The following is a 16,698-nucleotide window of genomic DNA, read 5'->3' as shown; positions in this document are numbered from 1 at the left end:
TGCAAAAGAATACTGGTAACTGATTTAAATGGACAAACCTTTATTTATGTTGAATATTCAATATATTTGTTATGGACAGTTCAGTTGTATTTGACTTGTTAGGACAATATATTTACTTGTAATCTTTTAGGACTGTTTGTTTAGGTGCAGTTTTTAATTCACCTTTTACGCGCTAAGCATTTTAAATGAATCATTATTTATAAGTAATTTTGTTTTGTTGGCATTTTCTTAAGTGTAGAGTTAATGTTCAAAATATACATGACATTAAAATAGCTTGCAGCAATATTAAATAAACCTTTTAGAAATAAAACATTTTTTTGGAACACTTGATGTTGGTAATTGTGGTAGCACTTCGAGAGCGAGAATATTATTTTCAGACAGCACACGGCATAGAAAGGTTGAAAAACTACTGTGCTAGTGTTGTTGCTCTAATAAAATGGAATTTAAAATGTAAATGTACTTTATGACCAAAAGAAGATTTCAAAAATAGATGCAAGCAACAAACAATATATTTTGTACAACATAATGGTTAAAGAGAATCTCGGATCTGAGATCGCCAGTTTAAGGCTCGCTCAAAGCCATTTTGACCATTTCTATAATCACTGATAGCCTGGTTGATCTCTTCCTGCGTGTTCATTACAAATGGACCTGAAGAGCAAACACATGAAGCCATTTGTTCCATTTAGTATACACACATCGGAATGTTGTCGACAAACAAATGAACATACGTACCGTGCTTCACCACAGGCTCATTGATGGGTTCTCCAGCTATCAGGACAAAATGGCAAATGTTGGAACCCTGAAGAGAAAATAAAAGAAGTGGACTGAAGTAGAATGACACAGAGAGTATATAGAGCAGGGGTGTCAAAATCATTTTTGGCGCGGGCCACATTTTAGTTAGCCTTTCACTTGGAGGGCCGTTCTGACTGAATCCATATAAAGAAGTCAAGAATAGCTGCTGATTGAACTATTGTTTAAGTTACTATCATGAGGGATTTGGCAACAAGAAAATGCTTAGAATATATCTCTTATTTATTACATATGATATTTTAAATTATGAGAATTTTGGTAGACATTTTAGAAAGGATCATGGAAGTTCACATGTTTGATCTGCTTTTGCGGGCCACATAAAATGAGGTGGCGGGGCAGATATGGCCCCTGGGCTTTGAGTTCGACACCTGTGATATAAAGTATCTCTTACCTTGTTTTCAAATCGAACACTGTCCCCATCTCCAAAAACCACCGTGTGACGGGGCTCCACCTTCTGCTGCTCGTCATCAGGGCCTTCAAGAGAACAATGTTCAACTGGAACATCTCAGTCTCATTAAATTGATCCCCAAAAATGATCCAAGTGACAAGTATTTGACTCATTGTTATTGTGCCCGTGAACATGTGGTGTTGGACGCTAATACCGGTGGCGCTGACGTCTCACCTGATGAAGACGCTGGAGAGACTCATCCTCGCCCACCTTCGACCGCTGGTGAGCCCGTCACTGGACCCGCTGCAGTTTGCCTATCAACCTGGCATCGGCGTGGAAGACGCCATTATCTACCTCCTCCACTCAGTGCTGTCACACTTGGAGAAGGCTGGGAGCACTGTGAGAATCATGTTCTTTGATTTCTCCAGTGCCTTCAACACCATCCAGCCCAATTTGCTGGGAGGCAAACTACAGAACGCCGGAGTGGACCACCATCTCACAGCATGGATCGTAGATTACCTCACAAATCGGCCGCAGTACGTGAGATTGTCGAGCTGTGAGTCGGACCAGCTTCTCTGCAGCACTGGAGCGCCGCAGGGGACTGTTCTGGCTCCATTCCTGTTCATCCTCTACACCTCGGACTTCAGACATGACACTCCAAACTGCCACCTTCAGAAGTTCTCCGATGACTCTGCGATTGTTGGCCTCATTACAGAAGGGGATGATCGTGAGTACAGGGGACTGACAAAGGACTTTGTGGACTGGTGCCAGCAGAATCTCCTCCAGATCAACCCGAGGAAAACTAAGGAGTTGGTTGTGGATTTCTGCAGGAAAAAGTCCTCACCAGCACCGATGAACATCCAGGGTATGGACATAGAGAGGGTGACCTCCTACAAGTACCTTGGTGTTCTTCTCAACGACAAACTGGACTGGTCCACAAACACGGACACCCTGATTAGGAAAGGACAGAGCCGACTCTTCCTACTCAGGAAACTGAGGTCTTTTGGGGTTCAGGGGTCACTCCTTAAGACGTTCTATAACTCGGTGGTGGCCTTGGCCCTCTATTATGGCATTGTTTCCTGGTCAGGCAGCATCTCGGCCCGGGACAGAAAGAGACTGGAGCGACTGGTCAGGAAGGCCAGTTCTGTCCTGGGTTGCTCCCTTGACACTCTGGAGGAGGTGGGCAACAGACGGATGCTAACTAAGCTAAAAGCTATGATGGCCAGTCCCTCCCACCCCCTCCAGCCCGCCCTGACAGCACTTGGTAGCTCCTTCAGCCAGAGACTGTTACACCCACGCTGCAAGAAGGAGAGATACCGACGCTCGTTCCTACCGACTGCTGTCAGGCTGATGAATAAAAAATAACAATCATAATAATAATAATAATTAAATGATGTGAAGGTAAATTGTAAATAGTACTGCGATTTATCCATTTGTGTTCATATTTAATTGAATTTATTTATTTATTTAATTGAAAGATGTTTGTTGTTGTTGTTTTTTTCCTCTTCTTCTTTCTACATACATTCTTGCTGCTGGAGGCTGTAAATTTCCCCATTGTGGGACAAATAAAGGATATCTTATCTTATCTTATCTTAATGCGATTAAAGTCAAATGCCTATTGTTTTGGGTTCATAAACACATCTGAGAGCAATTTTGCCCAATCTAAGAAAGGCTTGCTTGTCACTAATAAAACATGACATTTTTGGAGGGAGGAATAGATGTCTCACTGGAAATAGCAGCTTTTGTGTAAAAGTGTTTTGTCTCTCACACAAAACCAGATCAAGCGCAAACAGGACAACTCACATGAAAGGTAGAATCTTTAAAAGGTAGCTATGACATCTGAAGTTATACAGTGAACCCCTAGGAACATGCATACAATATCTGTGAAATCACTCTTTTGCGGGTATCAAGGAATTATATTGAAGTCGGTTAAGGAGCTTAATTTGCAAAGCCCTGTAGTATTTTGCTGTCCACCCATTAATCTATTTTCTTCTGCTCATCTGAGGTGGGGTCATGGGGTCAGAAGATTTAGCAGTTTTCCCTTTGTCAGGTTAGTCCAAATTGACACTCAAGAATAACCAAAAGGAGGAGACAGGAGACTCGATTCTGGTACCAGGAGGGAACGAGGAGAGCGTTCGGTTTCAGTTCTCCACACGGAACCCTAACGATCTCCCCCTTCACCCCCTCATTTATTGGGAAAAGCTACTACATAGGTGTGTCCAACCTAAAGGGTGGGGGCTGTTGAACACACTCTGAACTTGTTTGACTATGTGTGTGTATGTGAGTGCAAGTTACGTACATGTGTGCAAATAGACATAAACATCCCGTTGCAGCTGGTGTTGATGGCTCCATTCACGGTTCAGCCTTGCTCGCTGTTTAGTCTTAACAGTTATCTCTTCCCAGCCACGTCCTCGGAAAAGTGGTTGCGACCCTAACTCCTCACACAGTACAGCAAGCAAAAGTGAGCACATAATGAAGAGCATATAATGATTATAGATGTGAGTAAATAATAAAGGATAAATCTTTATTGAAAGCATAAGCGTTCTTCATTGCAGGCAAAGCAAACTAATGATTGGGAGCATAAGCGTTCTTCTTTGCAAGCAAAATCAAACTATACTGACAGGCGGAAGCATTCTTCATTGCGAGCATAAAATGACGACACGAGAATCAATCAAATAATACGTGAATGTATGATTACTAGAAAATAATAAATCCAACACCCTTTCTCTTGCGACTCCATCCTGCTCTGGCTGGGGAATCCCTAAGGCATTCCTAAGTCAGTCTCTCCAGCGTGTACCGAGTCATCCTGGTCCTCGCAGTCCTCCCAGTAAGACACCTCACCATGGAGGCGTACAAGAGGAACAACAACAAAGTGCCCAAGCAACTTCATTTGGCTCCTCTCAGTACGGAGTAGTAGCAGGTCGACCCCGAGTCCCTCCCGGATAACCGAGCGTCTCACACCATCTCTAAAGGAGAGCACGGAGACCCTGTCGTGGAAAGTAATTTCGGTCAGCTTGTATCCAAGATCTTGTTCTTTCATTCACCATGAGTGAGAGTAGGAACTTAGAATGACCTGAACATCAAGAGCTTTGTCTTTCGGCAAAGCTCCTTCTTCGTCACGACACACTGATACATAGTCCACGTCATTGCTGACGCTACACTAAATCGCATCACTGTTGACACTGCATCGATGCACCTGTTGATCTCCATTCAATTTTCACTTGTGAACCAGACCCCAAATCCTCCATTTGGCCTAGGATCTCACATCCCTGACCCTGAGAGGGCACTGCATCCTTTTCCGGCTGAAGACCATGGCCTTCGATTTGGAGGTGCTGATTCTTATTCCAATCACTTTACACTCCACACCAACAGCACCAAATGATTTGCAAAAAGCAGAAATGTAATACTTGTGGTCAACAAACCGGACCCCCTAAACATCTTGACTGCACCTAGAAATCCTGTCAAGTTTATGAACACAATTGCTGACAAAGGGCAGCATTGTCGGAGTCCACCTTTTACTGGAAACTAATCCGACTTACCTCCGTCAACGCAGACCAAACTCTGACACCATATGTACATGGATCGAGCAGCCCATACTGGGGCATTCTAGATCACCCCCCCTCAAGATCCTCTGGGGTATATGGTCGAACTTCTTCTCCAAGTCCATAGAGCACCTGCCGAGGGCGAAGAGCTGGTCCTCGACTTCACGGCCATAACAAAAACCACATGCTCCTCCTAAATCCAATATTCAACTTCTCACGGTACCCTCTTTTCCAACACCGCTGAATAGACTTTACCAGGGAGGGTAAGATTGTGAGCGCCGTGTATTTGGACTACACCCTCTGGTCCCCCTTCTAACAAAGAGGAACCAAGCCCCCGTGCTACTATTCCAGAGGCATTGTCCCCAATGTCTATGAGATGCTGCAAAGGCATATTAACAAGGACAGCCCCACAACATACAGAGCTTTTAGGAACGCTGGACAGATCTCATCCACATTTGGAGTTTTGCCACTGAGGAGCTTTTTAACCACCTCGGTGACCACAACCACAGAAATAGGAGAGTGCACCTCAGACATGTCCCAAACATGCCATTCCAGGTCTCATCGTCGCTGCCCATTGAGCATTGAAGTCCCCCAAAAAAACAAGGGAGTCCCCAGAGTGGGTGCTCTCCACCAACCGCTTCCATGACTCCAAGAAGGTTCGGTACTCTGAACTGCTGTTAGGTGCATAGGCACAAACAACATTCGGAGCCCATCTCCCCACCTGAAGGCAGGAGGCTATCATCTCGTCCACAGGGGTAAACTTGAAAGTAAAGGAACAGAGCCGGGGGAGCAATAAGTATGCCCTCACCTGCAAGGGCATCTCTCACCATGGACAAACAAAAAAAACAATACCTGTATCGGTACTCGCCCAATCTTCAGTGAAACCATTCCCAAAATATTTTTTGATGATCTATAATTGCAGGTGAGCCTAAAAGGGGGTTGTCCGGGCACTATTAATTTTGATTCCATGTTAAGAAGAAAATGTTACATGACAGAAATAAAACAAGAGTCGTTCTTGTTTAAAGTCCAGGACTCACCAACATGAATGGTTCCTGAGAGAGTGTAAATGAAGGCAGTCCATCCTATGAAAATTCAAACAATTATTTAAGTGGTACGGCTTGCATGTGCCGAACAAAAGTAGAGATACTGTTGTTCCCTTTATAATGTATGGATCATCTAAGTGTAGAATAAACATAACAAATATTAACACATTACTCATTTGATAGCCAAATATGTGAAAAACTGACCTACAAAATTCTTTTTTTTATATATTTTAAAGCCCAATACTTCTCCATTTGGTAGAAACTAGGGCCCAACCAATCTGGATATTTTGAGGCCGAGGACGATTTTTAGCAGAGAAAAATATAGATGACCAATTAAGAGGCCGGTTCATTTAAAAAAGGTAGATATTTAATCACAATGCATAAAATAACATCCCTATTTAGCCGACTATTCTGGTTAATGGTTGAAGGGCCATAATCGGCTATTTAGTCAGTCATCCGATTAATTTTTTTAATTATTTTCTATGGACCACAGCAGAACGATTTCAATAACCAAACCTCTTCCATACATTCAATATACCTTATGACTATTATTTACCTGATGGAACTGGCTGTACATGTTGGGCTCCAATCTTCAGCACAAAATCCAAATACATTGTTGGTGTCCTTGTGTAGACCTTGGACTGCAATACGGCATAAATCAATATGCAAACCAATGGAACACACTGTATAGAAGAGACACAAGCAGAAACCTTTGCTCCTAAGGCTTCTCCGATATTACAGCCACAGTGACCCACCGTGAGTCTCTTTGGGGATATCTGAGCTCTGCAATTCCTGATAGGCTGGTTGCACCATCTTATTCTGCCTGGACAGGTTCACCCACAGCTGCAAACCCACCAAGGGTTCCTCAGACATGGGCATCTCAGCATGAACCACTCCCCTTCCTGCAGTCATCCACTGGGCGCGCCCCCACACGCACACACACACACAGAAGTCACAATCCAGTGTTCTGTACAGGCGTAAAGTCAGGCAAGTAGAAACTTTGGTCACTTGATTAAACTAAGACATAGTATTTGGAAAAAGAACAAGCTGCAGGCCACTTAACAATATTTCAGAAAGACTGCCGGGAATACCAACCTGATCATCATTCAAGAGGCAAAAAGAAAACATTTATAAAACCTAATTTGGGCTTATCGTCACAAACCACGTGTACTATTTAAAACTATTGATTCTATACTTACGGTGGGTCACATCATTCTATCTGCTCGTTAGCAGCACAAGGTGGGCATTAGTTTTCATGTCATTTGAGTGGTTTATGTCCTATTTAGCTGACACAACTTTTTGCGTTAGCCTTGGTTGCTCGGAGTCACGAACTGCCCCATTGTAATGTGGTGTTCCACAAGGTTCAATTCTGGCGCCTCAGTTGCTCTGATTGAATCTGCTCCCTCTGGGTTCCATCTTAAGGATCTATTTCCCGCTGAGCCAAAAAGATGCTTTCTCACTGACGTCACGTTTATCCTGTTTAGAGGATGGAGTTGCATTTCTTCAATTTCAATGAAAAGCAAGGAGACGTGATGATGTTTGGTCCCAGTGGCCCTTACATACCATTCTTGCTGACTTGGGCCTCCTGACTACTTATCTAAAGTCAACAGTCTCAAAACTGTACAGTGATTTCAAAGTGGATCGGCAAATTGGTGCTGTTGTTAAATCCAACATTTTTTCAATTTAGGCAGCTGGCTAAAGTAAAGCCTCTCCTTTTTCAACAGCCCTTTGAAACAGTAATTCATGCCTTCACATTTCGGCTGGATTACTGTGATGAACGTTACTTTGCGATCAACCAGTCCTCCATTATGCATCTCCAGTTGGTCCAAAATGCTGCTGTTCACCTCTTGACTGGTACTCAAAAGGGAGCACACCGCTCCTAATCTTGCATCCCTTCACTGGCTCTCAATGCATTTTAGAGTTCATTTTACTATTCTATTATTTGTTTTCAAATCTGAATATAGCCACACCCGACCTTACCTCTCTGAGCTCCTCCACCTCTATTCACCTGCCCGGTGCCTCACATCTGCAGAGGAGACACTATTCAAAGTTACCTGGGGCCAAGAGAGGATTGAGCCTTTATATCGCTGGTCCCTCCCCGTCTTTGGAATGACCTTCCACTGTACATTTGACAAGGCCCCTTGCTGCCCATCTGTCAAACTCGTCTTAAAACGAATTTTCATTCTTTGGCTATTCACTCAGCAACGTTTAGGACTTGAGATTTTTTTTCGTTTCATTGATTTTGTGCTTTCTACTGTCTTATTTATTGTATGGATTATTTTTGCTCCATGTCCAGTGCTTGTATACAGCGGTGGTTGTTTTAAAGTGCTGTATAAATACAGTTGAGTTGAGTTCTGTCCACGGTGAGTGAGCACTTTGATCAAGTACAAAATCAAACAAGTACAGGCTCAGGCAAAATGATCTGACACATTTGTAGGTTAAATAAAAGGCAAACAAAGTAAAGAAACAAAATAGTGTTTTTATTTTGGAAAAGTGCATATAATGCCATTCTGTTACATTATGTTTTAAAAATTATGTTTAGTTCTGGTGGAGAATAATGATAACGATAAAAGATATAGCACAACAGCTCGGATCATAAGCTGCAATTGCAGACTCCTGAGCGCTAACAACTTCGTCGGTTAAAGATTTACCTGCTTTATTTTATTTTATGAAAATGAGTCTGATGTGATGATTAGGGTGCAGTGTACATTAACACAAAAATATATATTACTAACATGCACAAAGACACACAAATTATCGTTTGTTTTTTTTCCTTCTCTACACCCCTCGCGATCAACTTGGGACCAGTTTGCGATCTACCGGTCGATCCTGATCGACGTAATGGGCACCCATGTTGTACAGGGTCAGGCAAAATGATCTGACACATTTGTAGGTTAAATAAAAGGCAAATTAAGTAGAGAAACCGTTTTTTTTTATTTTTGAAAAGTAGATATAATGCCATTCTGTTTCATCAGGTTTTAAAAAATAAGTGGAGTTCTGGCGTTGCGAAGTCAGCCGGTTGATATTCGTTTCAATGCAGATCCAGTAGCTCTGAAGTTGGTAACCCAGAACAAAATCGTGTTTTAAGCTGGTACGGGATCATGTCTACCAAGATTGAAATGCAAACGGAACGCTCGTTGTGTCGCAGTTACATACATATTTGTTTGTTTTGATAAACATTTCCACAATGAAAGTGTGATGCTCACCAGTCCAATTCATGGCAGCAGATGAAAAAGAAATGGGGGGGGGGGGGGAGAGAAATGGCATTAAGAAACAAAGCAAAATGGCATTACATGAAAATGGCATTGTATGTACTTTTTGAAAATAAAAACACTTTTTTATTTCTTTACTTTGTGTACTTAAATGTGTCAGATCATTTTGCCTGACCCTGTAGTTTGAAATACAAGGGTATTGTGTACACATTATCGAAATGAGTTTAAACATTTGAGTCTTTAATAAATGTATCAATTGAAATGCGTGTTAGTGATTCACTCCAAACCGGAAGTGGAGCGCCAGCATGATTAAGCCCAGCTGCAACGCAATGTACTTCGTTCAAAATCAAATTACGGCTGGACAAACATGAAAACTATGCATAATGAGTTAAATAAAGACACCACTGTTTTAACAACACTTTAGCCCACGCTGTTTACATTGCCGATTGCGAGCGGTAATGACTGTGATTACAAACAAAGCACAACGGACATAATGCAAAGCAGACAAACAAAGCAACCGGTCATGATCAATCTAAAGCTAACTTTAGATTTCTGTTAAATAAAAGTACAAGCGTAGCTTATCATTGGGCCATGCCGACGAAGAAGCGAGTGTTTTCACTAACGCAACATAATGCGACTCTGCTTTTTATACCTCGCGCGAACGGTCGCCTGTCAGTGGCAGCTTCGCCCCTCTTAAAGCGTCAGGTGAATCCAACAGTGGCTGTCAAATGGCTTGACTTAGGATACCAACCATTACCAAGATAGCTCCTCCATTTCACTAATGGAGTCTTCCCTGTGATGCCAACACATGCCAAACCAGTTGCTGTATTGCATGTTTTGCCTAAAGCAGTCTTCCTCAACTGGCGGACTGCAATCCACGACCGGACCGCTGACCTCCTCTGCCCGAGCCTTCTCTGTCCAGACCCACGGCAAATTGTATCAAATAAAAAATTATCAAGTGATTTTTATGTTATACATTTTATATGTTTGGACTATAATCTGCGCATTACCGCGATCGCTTGTTAAAATTATCTGTTGTATTTGCGTGCACCAACAAATGCAATGCAGAGGACCGCAGCAGCGCGACTTTGTGTGTATAATGTTTGACTAACTGGAGACCCTGTCTGAGGAGGGCATGTGGCGATAACGATGCGCTGATTGGCTCCTCTGAAATGAAGGTATGCCCACACATATGCGTTAGCATTTACGATGCCCTGATTGGCTCATTTGAATTTTAGGTGCCCATACCTAAGCGTCAGCATATACTATGCGCTGATTGGCCCATTTGAATTTACGGTGTGCCCATACCTAAGCGTCAGCATATACGATACGCTGATTGGCTCATTTGAATTTAAGGCGTGCCCATACATAACCGTCGGCACGCGTCTATCCCAATACACACGCGTTTTGGCAAGACTGGTGAAAAGACGCTACCTCCGTTCGTGGCTAACCTGCCGGTTGATCTCTTCCGCGTTCGCTCGCTCCCTTCACGGAAGCGCCGCCGCCGCAGCAAACGCAGTGGTCAGCTTGTGAAGCTAAAACGGAATCTGAGACAAACTTCGATCGCTCCGGCGTGGTGTGCCCTCGACCCCGTCGCCTCGTGCTTGCTAACGGTCGTTGGCTCTCCCAACGCGCCTTTCTCGCACCCCGGCGCGCCCCGGCCCCCGGACCCCGAAAGCAGGATGCGAGGGGGGACGGCGGAGGCGACGGCGGCGGCGCCGGCGACGTTCGAAGGCGGCCCGCGGGGAGAGGCGCGGGGCCGGGATGGCGTGAGGGGGACGGGCGTGTGGGGGGTACGGTGCCGGTCGTTGGCCGGTAGCCTGCTCCCCCCCGCCCCGACCGCGAAGCGCCACCCGGCCCCGGCGGCCCGACCCCGCGATGCCGTCGGCGGCGGCGCCGGCGCACCCCGGCGCGCCCCGGCCCCCGGACCACGAAAGCAGGAAGCGCCGAGTGCGCGGGGGGGACGGCGGAGGCGACGGCGGCGGCGGTGGCGACGTTCGAAGGCGGCCCGCGGGGAGAGGCGCGGGGCCGGGACGGCGTGAGGGGGACGGGCGTGCGGTGGGTACGGTGCCGGTCGTTGGCCGGTCGCCTGCTCGTCCCGCACCCCGACCCCGAAGCGCCCCCCGGCCCCCGCGGCCCGACCCCGCGATGCCGTCGGCGGCGGCGCCGGCGCACCCCGTCGCGCCCCGGCACTCCCGTCGCCCGGAGCGCGACCGACCTCGATGGGCGGCGGCGGCCGCCGGCGGAAAGCCTCGGCTGGCCGCCGGCGTCGCCGTTCGCCCTGCCTACGCTCCCATAGTCCAGGCCGGGCCGCGGCCGGCGTCGGGGACCGCTCCCCCGCCGGTGCCATCGCGACCCGGCCGACCTCGGAACCTAACACCCAGCCGCCGGGTACCCAACCCAGCGAAACCTTTTGAGGGAATTCCCCCTCGGCGATTGACAGAGGCAATCCCCCCGTTGCTACTTCCACAAGGATCGCGTTGTTAAACGCCCGGTCGCTGACGAACAAGACCGATATTCCGAGGGAGTATTTCCTTTCTATGACTTGGATTTTCTGTGTCTTACGGAGACTTCGGCAGGTACTGGTGAGTACAACGCTTTGATTGAATTGTTACCACCTGACTGTGGTTTCCTCGATACCCCGAGGACATGTTATATTATTAAAATCCCCCATTAAGAGGATACGATCATATCTCAGCCTGATTTCCGCAAGAAAGGTTGAAAATTTGCTTTAAAAGTCTTTGTTGTATTTATGAGGACGGTAAATGACAGCACAAAGCACCGGGAAAACACGACCTCTTCTGATATATTTTTAAGGGGGAGAGGGGATTTGAAAAGAGGAATTGTACACATGAAAATGATATTTTTGTTTTCATGTTTAGTATTTATTTTGGTAAAATTAGTGTTTTGTTTTTGTTAAAGTAAGGGAAAAAACACAACTACTGTTTAACAAAGTTAAAGTAAAAATGTCTTATTTCCCTGAAAGGGCTATTTGTATTATTAAGCAGGCACAACTTAACAAAATAAAAGAGTTCCTGTGCCTCAACACAATACCTCTCATTATTTGCTGTGTACTGGCAAAGTGAATAATTGTTATTTTCATGCACCCCATTATTGATTTGTTGTGAGGAGTGTTGATTTGTATAAGCTTGGCTTTACCATACTAAATGGGCATATAGCCCTGCTACCCGTGATTCCCGTGCATGGAATCGGACCTTGGTCTTATTAAAAAAAACAAAAGTGGACCTACAGCATTTTTAGTTGATGACCACTGGCCTAAAGTAACCATTAGATCATGCTGCAACAGCGGATAGAGGTTACCTTAAAAAGAAAAAAAACTTCAGTAACTTTTTAATGCCTTTGAAAATTATACATTTTTTAAAAAGTATTTACAGTATGTGAACTGAATAAAAAAGTTACTCATTAAGGTCAAAGTAAAATTATATATAATATGTTGTGGTCACTTAACAGTCCTGAGGTCGGTTGTTAGAATCCGAGCTTGGGCCTCCAGAAGTTTGCATGCACTCTCCATGTTTGTTGGGATTTTATGCCAGTACTCTGGCTTCCTCCTGCATTCCAAAACCACACTTTTTGGGTTAATTGAAAACTAAACAAATCCTTAGGTGTGAATGGATGTTTGTCGATAAGTGCCCTGCAATAGAGAGGCGACCAGGGTTTATCATGCCTATCATCGGGATTGAGCTGGGATAGGATCCAGGTCACCTGTGACTCTCATGAGCAGTATAGAAAATAGATGAACGAATGTTACAGTTGTTTCCTTCAATTTACACACCTTAGGCAAGTTATAAAATCATTTCCAGAACGTAAAAAAAAAAAAGGTGTTTTAACACATTTTTTAAATGATCAAACACAGTTAAAATGTATCATACAGTATATTAAGAGAGAAATGTCACCAAATAAAAATATTTGTACTCATAACGACTCACGACGGCGATGATGAAGCAGCCATAACACAGTACAGTCCTGTTACAAGGCTGAAATAAAGGTGTTTTCTTTGTAAAAAAAATATGACCAACCTGGTGTTGAAATTGACCATTGAAAATGTCAAGTATGCATGAGCATATAGTACGTCTGCATATAAACATAGTCTCTGTGCTTTTGCATCGGTGACTTTTTTGTTGTTATATTTCTCACAAACATCTTTTTGGTCAGGTGTTGGCTGCTTGTGTTTTTTTTTCTGTTGCAAACCCGTGTGGCTCCGCCATTGTTGTTTTGGAACTGCAGTGCATCACCATGTCAGCAAGCCACCACTCTGTTAACATTGTATTCCATAGGGAAAGGATGAACGCTGAAGTAATCAGCAATGTTTGTGCTGTATCTCAAGAATACAACAGTCAATCAGGGACTGTATATAGTCAAAAAATAAGTAAATAAATCCTCGTCTCACCCACCTTCGGGTGGTGTCTGTCCCTCATTCAGCTCGGGTCCTCTACCAGAGGCCAGGAAGCTTGAGGGTTCTGCGCAGTATCCTTGCTGTTCCCAGCACTGCACATTTCTGGACTGAGATGTCCGATGTTGTTCCCGGGATCTGTTGCAACCACTCATCATCTAGTTTGGGGGTCACTGCCCCGAGTGCTCCGACCACCACAGGCACGACTGTCACCTTTACCTTCCAGGCTCTCTCCAGCTCCTCTCTGAGCCCTTGGGATTTCTCGAGTTTCTCGTGTTCCTTCTTTCTGATGTTTCCAGCACTTGGGACCGCTACATCCACTACAACGGCTTTCCTCTGCCCTTTATCTATCATCAGGATATCTGGTTGGTTCGCCATTACCATATTGTCAGTCTGGATCTGGAAGTCCCATAGGATCTTCGCTCTGTCATTCTCCACCACCTTCGGAGGTGTTTCCCATTTTGACCTTGGGGTGTCCAGTCCATACTCCGCACAGATGTTTCGGTAGACTATGCCAGCCACCTGGTTATGGCGTTCCATATAGGCTTTCCCTGCCAGCACCTTACACCCTGCAGTTATGTGTTAGATCGTCTCAGGTGCCTCTTTGCACAACCTACACCTTGGGTCTTGGCTGGTGTGGTATATCTAGGCCTCGATGGCTCTGGTGCTCAGGGCCTGCTCCTGAGCAGCCAGGATGAGTGCCTCTGTGCTGTCCTTCAGGCCAGCCCTCTCTAGAACTCTGATCGGACTTCTTGAGATTGGCCACAGCAGTTATTGTCCGGTGGTACATCCCGTGTAGGGGCTTGTCCTCCCATGATGGTCCCTCTTCCAGCACCTCATCTTCTGTTCCCCATTGTCTGAGACATTCTCTGAGTACATCATCCGTTGGTGCCTTCTCCTTGATGTATTTGTGGAGCTTGGATGTTTCATCCTGGACAGTGGCTCTCACACTCACTAGTCCCCGGCCTCCTTCCTTTCGGCTTGTGTACAGTCTCAGGGTGCTGGATTTGGTATGGAACCCTCCATGCATGGTAACGAGCTTTCGGGTCTTAACATCCGTGGTCTGAATCTCTTCCTTTGGCCACCTTATTTTTCCTGCAGGGTATCTGATCACTGGAAAGGGCATAGCTGTTTATTGCCCGGCCGGGTCTTATTCTTGCCATTGAGCTGGCTTCTTAGGACTTGCCTCACTCGCTGGAGGTATTTGGCCGTAGCCGCTTTCCTTGTTGCCAGTTTGAGGTTGCCATTGGCTTGTGGTATACCGAGGTACTTGTAGCTGTCCTCAATGTCTGCTATTGTTCCTTCAGGGAGTGAGACCCCTTCAGTGCGGACTACCCTTCCTCTCTTAGTCACCATCCGACTACATTTCTCCAGCACGAATGACATCCCGATGTCGCTGCTGTAGATCTTGATTGTGTGGATCAGGGAGTCTATGTCCCTTTCGCTCTTAGCAAACAGCTACATGTCATCCTTGTAGAGGAGGTGACTGATCGTAGCTCCATTTCTGAGGCGGTATCCATGGCCTGTCTTGGTGATTACTTGGCTTAGGGGGTTCAGTCCTATGCAGGACAGCAGTGGGGAGAGTGCATCACCTTGGTATATGCCACATTTGATGGACACTTGGGTAAGTGGCTTGCCATTGGCTTCAAGTGTGGTTTTCCACATCCTCATCAAGTTCGCAACGAAGGCTCTTAGGGTCCTGTTCACCTTATACACATCCAAGCATTCAGTGATCCATGTATGTGGCATCGAGTCATAGGCTTTCTTTTAATCAATCCAGGCTGTGCACAGGTTGGTACATCGGGACCTGCAGTCTTGTGCGACTGTTCTGTCAACCAGGAGCTGATGTTTGGCTCCCCTGGTATCTCTACCAATGCCCTTCCGTGCTTCGCTCATGTATTGATCCATGTGTGCACTTATCTTAGCCGCAACATGAGCTTCCAAAATTGTGGAGGGACAGGTTATTGGCCGATAGTTGGATGCGACTGCACCCTTTGAGGGATCTTTCATGATAAGGATCGTTCGCCCTTCGGTTAGCCATCCTGGGTGAGTCGCATCCCGAGGCAGCTGGTTCATTTGTGCTGCTGGGCGCTCATGGAGTGCTGTGAGTCTCTTTAGCCAGTAAGTGTGGACCATGTCCGGGCCTGGTGCTGTCCAGTTCTTCATATTTGAGACTATTTCCTTTATGTCTGCCACTGTTATGGTAATTGGGTTCTGTTCAGGGAGGTGTCTGTGCTCCTCTCTTTGGGTGACCAGCCATTGTGCACTGCTGTTATGTGCAACCTCCTTCTCCCATCTGCCTCTCCAGTACCTTTCAGTTTCCAGTCTTGGTGGATCAGCTCTGTTGTTAGGACCCTGCCACTGAGCGTACACTTTCGCAGGTTGTGTTGCAAACAGCCTGTTTATTCGTCTGGCCTCATTCTCTTTCGTGTACCGCTTTAGGCGGCTGGACAAGGCTTGGAGCCTTTGTTTCGAGTGCTTCATATATGGTCATCTGGATGTACCTCTCAGGATCGGCCTTTTCATCACACCTCTCTGGACCTCAGTCAATTGACTCGCATCTTTCCGAGCCGCCTTGATCTTAGCCTCCAACCGTCTTTTCCATGGTCGGTAATGTATCTCATGGCTTCCATGGTTGCTCTTATAGCCAAGCATCTCAAGGATCACTGATGCTGAAGCGTATATCAGTTAATTTCCGTGATCGTTACGGTAAGGATCGCCCTCAGTGCTGAATTCACACTTTCCAAGAGACTTTCAGGTGGTACTTCACATAGCCGTTGTAATCGGATTCTAGGTTTCCCAGCTTTCATTCTTGCCATGATCTTAGCTTTCTGGTCAGTTGCTGCCTCGCTCAGCATTTCATTCATTGGGGCTGGCCTCCCAATCTCATCATCTGCATTCACTCTGGTATGAACTCCTCCTCTGATCTGGCAGCCTGGGGCCCCTCACCATGGAACCTGCGTTGTACCTCATCAATCTCAAGTTGTGACAGCAGTTGCCGTTTGTGGATGTTGGAACACTGAGTTACGAGTTGTTTCGTGGCCACCCGTGACTGTGGGTTTCGAAGTAACCATTTAGCCCACATTCTCTCCATGTAACCTCTCTGACTAGGCTTGCTTGAGTAGTAGCATTCCAACAGAGCCATGTTATTGCATCTTGCCCATCTCTGCTCCATTTTTCATCAAGGTGCTCTGGTTCCCCAGCACCTGACGCAGACCTTGTTTGGCCGGGCGACGTCTGAGCTGGCATGTCATTCATTTTATTGTCTCTCATCATTGTATGAGGTACGCAT

At 45.7% G+C, this 16,698-nt stretch overlaps 1 protein-coding gene across 1 annotated transcript; it reads right to left on the bottom strand.

The window, feature by feature from the left end:
* Positions 1–23: 23 nt before the first annotated feature.
* LOC127611384 (pirin-like) lies at positions 24–7,590 on the bottom strand. The gene is given in 8 exon segments (XM_052081892.1): positions 24–648; positions 733–799; positions 1,202–1,284; positions 5,778–5,822; positions 6,340–6,424; positions 6,494–6,533; positions 6,535–6,750; positions 7,568–7,590. Coding segments are annotated over 8 exon segments (678 nt in total). The 3' UTR covers positions 24–529.
* Between the last annotated feature and the right edge of the window lie 9,108 nt (positions 7,591–16,698).

Source organism: Hippocampus zosterae, chromosome 12 (assembly GCF_025434085.1).
Source record: "Hippocampus zosterae strain Florida chromosome 12, ASM2543408v3, whole genome shotgun sequence".
Lineage (NCBI taxonomy): Eukaryota > Metazoa > Chordata > Actinopteri > Syngnathiformes > Syngnathidae > Hippocampus > Hippocampus zosterae.
This window is presented reverse-complemented; position numbering and strand designations above follow the sequence as displayed.